General features: G+C 49.1%; 1 protein-coding gene across 1 annotated transcript; it reads left to right on the top strand.

The window, feature by feature from the left end:
• Positions 1-3,648: 3,648 nt before the first annotated feature.
• Positions 3,649-4,047, top strand: Nanos2 (nanos C2HC-type zinc finger 2). The gene has a single exon (XM_027430972.1). The coding sequence runs from the start codon at positions 3,649-3,651 to the stop codon at positions 4,045-4,047; it is 399 nt and encodes a 132-aa protein (XP_027286773.1).
• The last annotated feature ends 3,058 nt before the right edge of the window (positions 4,048-7,105 follow it).

Below are 7,105 nucleotides of genomic sequence, written 5' to 3'. Positions count from 1 at the left end.
TTATCCAAAGCCTATTCTGGGCCCCTCAACAGAAGCCTTGCTCTCCCATACAGCAGCCAGTGTGTCTCTTTTGCCCTGGAGGTTGTCCCTGGTGGAAATATTGGTGGCATTATTCTGTGTGGAAAGTCAGGGTCTCAGACATTCCCTCATGGCAGTGCCTGTATCTCAGTGTGCACCTACACCAGGCAAGCCTCACCCAGCTCCCCTGATTCTCTTGACTTGTTCTGAGATGGTGCCTCGCTCTGTAGGCTAGGCTGGCTTTAAACTTGCAGCAATCCTCCTGCCTCTGCTGGGATTACAGCACGTCCTTGTTTATCTGTCTTGACTACGTTCCATATGGGGTTTCATGAACTGTAGATTACTCAGGGTTTGGGTCTCAGCTAGCCACTTATTTTTGACCAACCCCTCAGCGTCTCTGGAGCCTCTCTCTGCTCATCTGTACAATGGGACAATGATAGTGTTTTCAGCTTCCTGTGTTAGTCTTAATTGTAGCTCAAGACAGCAAACCCAAAAGCTTTCTGAGAGCTAGGCTTGCGAACATGTCACCCTGCTTGGTTACAATGAGACTTTAAAATTAGTTTTATTACGCTTGTTTATTTATTATTTATTTTTGGTTTTTTTGAGAAAAGGTTTCTCTGTGTAGCCCTGACTGCCCTGGAACTCTCTCTGTAGACCAGGCTGGCCTTAAACTCACGGAGAACCTCCTGCCTCTGTCTCCCGAGTGCTGGGATTAAAGGGGTACACCACCATGCCCCGCTTACAGTGGGTTGTATACCAAGCATCACAAATGCCAGGCATGGTGGTGCACACCTGTAACCCCAGTCCTTGGTAAGGATCAGAAGTTCAAGGTCATCCTCAATTGCATAGTTCAAGGCCAGCCTGGGCTACGTGAGATCTTGCCTCAAAAATGAACACAGCGAGGGTTGGATTTAGCTCAGTGGTAGAGTGCTTGCCTAGCAAGCAAAGCCCTGGGTTTGGTCCTTATCTAGAGGTGAGAGGAGGGGATTGGAGAGCAGAAACAAAAAATCACACACACACACACACACACACACACACACACCCCACCCCACATAGGTGTCAGTCCCAACTCTGCTATCTCCTCAATTTGTCACCTTGACTGTGTTCCCTCTTGTGTCTGAGCCTCCTATCCTCTATGACAGGAAAGAAATAGAGTCCTCACCTTCTTGGCTGACAGTGGCCTTCGAAGAATCATGTTTGTATAGCACCAAGCACTGTAAGAACTGGTTAACACTTGTTTGGATCCCGTTTTTTTTCCATGCTGTGTGCCTCCAGACTGATGAATTTCCCTCTCTGAACCTCGGTTATTGGTCTGTAATTGGTTATTGGTCATAGCTGTGCTCCCCCCATGGACTTGTGAGGGTTAAATCAGACTGTTTGGTCACTGTGTCACAGTGTGTGCCTCACATGCAGGGCTATTGAGACATTAGGGTTAAGGCCTCGCAGGGAAGACCTCCCAGAGGATAAAGACGCTTGTCTCCAAGCCCGACAACCTGAGGTCAGTCCTCAGGACCCACATGGTGGAAAGAGAGAACTGACTTCCAAAAGCTGTCCTCTGACCTGTGTGCTGCAGTGCAGGCACCCACACACATTCACACACACACACACACACACACACAACACACATGCATATACAACAGAGACCAACACATGTGTGTACAACATACAGAAACACACAGCATACAACATACATACATCCAACGCACACATTACAATACACATGCATACAACACACACAAATATACAACACGCACATATATATATATATAACACACAATGCACACATATACAACATACACATATATACAACCCACGTCACACACATACCACACACTTGTACAACACACACATGCAACACACAACACACACATACACAAAACACACATACACAACACACAACCATACACAACACACACAACACATATACAACATACAGAAACACAACACATACAACATATACACACATACAACACACACATATACAACACACACCACACAAATACAACACACATATACAAACACACATATACAACACACAACCATATTCGACACACACACACAAATGTTGAAAGAAAAAGCATACTAGGTCCATAAGCCCAGTGACTCATGCCAGTCCCTCCAATATTTGGGAAGTGAGGCAGGAGTTCCAGGCTAGCCCAAGCTACATCTCAAAAAGCAATTTCAAAAGAGAATTCTGGAAATACATCCTAGATTTGGGCTGTAATTTTTGTTTTGTTTATTTATTTATTTATTTATTTTGGTTTTTCGAGACAGGGTTTCTCTGTGTAGCTTTGGAGCCTGTCCTGGCACTTGCTCTGGAGAACAGGCTGGCCTTGAACTCACAGAGATCTGCCTGCCTCTGCCTCCCCAGTGCTGGGATTAAAGGCGTGCGCCACCAATGCCCAGCTTATTATTCTTAATTATGCATCTCTATATGCACATGAGTGCGGGTAACAGAGAGGTCAGAGAGGTTGTGTACTGCCTGACCTTGGAGCTGGGAACCAAACTTGGATCATACGTAAGAGCATTAAGCACCCTTAACTGCTGAGCCGTGTCTGGCCTCTGTCAATTGAGGCAGAAGCTTTTATAGGTGAGGCTGGCCTCAAACTGGCTACAAGTATCGAAGACTGGCTTTGAACTCGTGATCCTTACTGTTGCTCCTCCCAAGTGTGGGGTTTACAGGCAAACCACCTGGGGACAAAGCCCTCTACCACTGAGCAGACTGCCCAGCCCTGGTTTGTCGTCTCAGGACTCGGGACTCTCAAGACTGAAGCAGGACACAGAAGCTTGTTCCTAGGCCCTGAATTGAAGAATGGGAGATTCAGGGTCATGGACTATGTAACAAGACATAACACTGTTTCAAAATAAAAACAAACACAACAGAAACCCACATGGGCCAGTGCGGATGGCTCAGCTTGGCCTACTACCAAGCTTGACGACCCAAGTTTGGTCCCTGGAATCCACTTGGGGGAAGGAGCTGCCTCTTGCAAGTTGTCCTCCGATCCCCACATGTAAGCTGTGGCATGCCCCCACTATTAAGTAAATACAGGTAATAAAAAAAAAATTAAGCTGGACATGGTGCACGCCTTTATTTAGTCCTGGCACCTGGGGAAGTAGATTCTGAGTTTGAGGCCAGCCTGGTCTACGTAGCAAGTTCCAGGACAACCAGGGATGCGTAGTGAGACTCTCTCTCCAAAACCCAAAGCAAACCAAACCAAAACATTCAGTCAAATCATAAATAAGGTTCTGGATGACTCCGAGGGAAGAAGGAAAGGAGAATGAGCAAGAGACACGAGCAAAGCCCTAAACTGAACAGGAGGGAAACTGAGGCCCACGGACTAGAAGTTCCTGTCCAGAAAACACAGAGTGCCTTGGAGGAGGGGCCACCTGCAAATAAGCAGTTTTCCCGTCTCCCTGGGAGATTGGAGCTAGCCAAGAGCCCTGGGCTGGAAGTGGGCCCTTTAAATCTAAGCCCCACCTATGCTTAGAGGGGGCTCTAGGGGAGTATTTATAAGGGGGTGTGCCTTCTCTCTGCTCCACAACAGCCTGCTGCTCTGGGCCTCTGACCTCACAGTCCCTGGCCCCCTGGCCCTGCCTAGTGCCCACGGCCACCAGCCACACAGAGGTGTCATGGAGCTGCCACCCTTTGACAGGTGGAAGGACTACTTTAACCTGAGCCAAGTGATACTGGCGATAATCCAGGGCCGGAGCCAAAGACTGGAGGATGAGGGTGCTGAGGTGTCTACCCTCAGGCAGGAGAAGAGTGAGCAGGGGGTCAACGGGAGCCTGGCTACCCTATGCAACTTCTGCAAACACAATGGAGAGTCTCGTCACGTCTATGCCTCCCACCAGCTGAAGACATCTGAAGGTGTCGTGGTGTGTCCCATCCTGAGGCATTATGTGTGTCCTCTGTGTGGGGCCACTGGGGACCAGGCTCACACGCTCAAGTACTGTCCGCTAAACAGCAACCAGCAGTCTCTCTACCGTCGAGGTGTACGAAACTCCGCTGGACGCAAAGTCAAGCGTTAAGTAAGATCCATGAGGCCCCTATCACCCACACTCCCAAACCCTCCTTCCTCTGACCCTGGTACCCTCCCCTCTGCTCACCCAGCCCTATGGGGGTTCCTAGATCCCACTGTTCTCTAAATCTTTAGGATCCTGAGACATTGGGGGTTGCAGGCAGCCCAGTCCACCTGTCTCAGAGATTCCTGACGCTGTGAGAGCTGTTCTCCATGGACGGTGCATCTTGGCGGCTTCTTTTGGATTGTGACGGCCTGCTGATGACAACCGAGCTAGCCTTGTTGACTTCTCAGATCCCTGGTGAAGATCCCTTGGGGGAAACCCTTGGACTCTCCACCCTACAGAATCCCAGTGTGTCAGTTGTCAGAATCCTGGAACAGTGCCAGAGACTGACTGGGACCGCCACTACTAAGGACTTGATGTTCATACTGACTGTGAGACCATTTATCTTCATCTTCCTCAGCGTCTGCAGACTCGGGTTTCTCCACGGGACCATTCAAGTTCAGCCCTCAGTTCCTTGAACATGCCAGTCCAGCAGGAACTGCAGGAGGGTCAGAACCCTCTTGGAAGGCTGCAGGGCCTTTGTAGCTTCAGGCTGCCTCAAGTGAGCTGAAGCCCACAGCTCCCCCTACTTTATCACCGACCCCATCTCACTTCCTCCTGCCCCCAAACCCATCACTGATGGATCCTTCTCCCAGTGAGAGATTCATCTGCCACCTCCAGTCTTGTTACTTGAGTGTTTCGTTAAGTCAATGTGAGTCCCGCAGCCAAAGAGTCAGAGACCCAGTGGGAACATGGTGGCTGCTTAGATGTTAATTTTAGGGTCAAAGAAGAACTCCAGTAGGATTTTAAGTTATTTAGGAGTTGGGCTTGGAGATGGGGTGAGGATGTATGGATGGATAGGTGGAGCTCTGGCGAATAAAGAGTTTTAGAGTTGGGTTTGAGATCCTGGTGTCTGCAGTCTTTGAACTTGGTTGATATGCTTGGTGGGCTGGGGGGGGGGATAGGTGAAGGAGGAAGACACTGTAGGCTGCGTTTGCCTGAAACCTTGAGAACCTCAGGAGGTGCGGGAAAGATCCAGAACTGCCTCCTAGGTCCTCCAACATGGCTTGTCTGGCTAGGATAGGATCACAAATATTTCTCAGAATCCACATAGACATTTATTTTTTATTTTATTTTTATAAACCTGGGGTGGAGCTGGGCAGTGATGGCACACGGCCTTTGATCCCAGCACTCAGGAAGCAGAGGCAGGTGGATCTCTGGGTTCCAGACCAGTATGGTCTACAGAGTGAGTTCTAAGACAGCCAGGGCTATGTGGATAAACCTTGTCTCAAAACAAAACAAAAAAGAAACTGCAGAGGGTGAGGGCAAGGGTTACAATATCTAGGTAGTAGTTAGATAGTAATTTGAGGGAATTCAGTCTCTCCTTCTACGGTGTGGGTCCTGGGGACTGAACTCAGGCCTCAAGCTTAGTGCAAGCACCTTTTTCCGTGTTCTCTCTCCTGTTCCCTGGAGACTGAATTTAGGAATCTACAGCTCTAATCACCCAGGTGTTCCCCTCTTGCCTTATTAGACTAGGGACTGCTAGGTTTGGCTTTTGATAGATTTTAAACTTTGGGCTCCCGAACCCCATCACAAAACTGTTTTTTAAAAAAGTATGAAGTAGCCTCGGGTGTTGGTGGCGCATGCCTTTAATCCCAGCACTCGGGAGGCAGAGGCAGGTGGATAGCTGTGAGTTCGAGGCCAGCCTGGTCTCCAGAGCGAGTGCCAGGATAGGCTCCAAAGCTACACAGAGAAACCCTGTCTTGAAAAACCAAAAAATAAAATAAAATAAAGTATGAAGTAGCCACATGGTCTTACACAACCTTGAATTCCTGCACTCAGAAGGCAGAGGCAGGCGCATCTCAAGGCCAGGCTGATCTACAAAGCAGGTTTCAGGACAGCTAGGGTTGTTACACTAAGAAACCCTGTCTCTAAAGACCAATACGCACGGGAGGCAGAGGCAGGTGGCGGATCTCTGTGAGTTCGAGACCAGCCTGGTCTACAAGAGCTAGTTCCAGGACAGCCTCCAAAGCCACAGAGAAACCCTGTCTCAAAAAACCAAAAAAAAAAAAAAAAAAGACCAATACGCACACGCGTGCACACACACACAAGAGAGTTGTGGCACCCACGCCTTTAATTCCAGCACTCAGGAGGCAGAAGCAGGTGGATACAGCTGTAGCAATCTCTCACTCTCTTTGGCATCCAAGGCACCACCACCCACATGCATAGACAAACAATTAAAACCAAAATCTTTCCCCCCTTTTTTTCTGTGGATGGGTGTTTTGCTTGCTTGCGTGTCTGTGCACCACGGGCATGCCTGGTGCCAGCAGAGACCAGAAGAGGGCATCAGATCCGTTGGTACTGGAGCGGAGGACGGTTATGAGCCCCACATTTGGGTACAGAAACCCAAACTCGAGTCCTCAAGCGAGAGCTCTTAACTGCTATCTCTTCAGCCCGTCCCCCGCCTCTTTTCTTAATACTCATCACCTTCTCCTTAAGTGTGGTGGCGGCACCTACCTTGTCCTCCTAAATAGTCTAGAGGCTGCAGCGAGAGTCTTACTGCAAGTTCAATGCCAACCTGGGCTACTTAGTGAGATGCCCTCAAAAACAATTTTTGCAAGTGAGCACGAAGAGGAAACGGAGTTTTGCCTTTTATACGGCAGCACCTAGGGCTATGTGGGCGCTCATAAATAACGGTCGGATAAATGAAGCACCGTTTACTCAATGACCTTGCAACGGCTGGCACTGAAAAAAAAAATTCTTTTCACAAAGCTAAACTCTGTCATCCAGCCATTCAGCTCATACAACTGGTGCCCTTGATTCATTCCCGATGGGCGCTTTTGATTAAAACGGGGCATAACCAGGATCGCCGTGCGAGCCCTCCAAGGAACTCCAGTCTTTGAACTCCCTTTCCGAGCGGTGACGTCAAAGCCTGAACAGAGGGGCCTCCCAGGCGTGATTGGGCGGTTGCTGGGTTGCTATAGTTACCGCCTCCGCATGGGCGGGGAGTATCTCCAGGGTGCCC

This window comes from Cricetulus griseus, chromosome 9, assembly GCF_003668045.3.
Source record: "Cricetulus griseus strain 17A/GY chromosome 9, alternate assembly CriGri-PICRH-1.0, whole genome shotgun sequence".
NCBI lineage: Eukaryota > Metazoa > Chordata > Mammalia > Rodentia > Cricetidae > Cricetulus > Cricetulus griseus.
The sequence above is the reverse complement of the archived record's forward strand: the minus strand, read 5'-3'. Positions and strand labels throughout refer to the sequence as shown.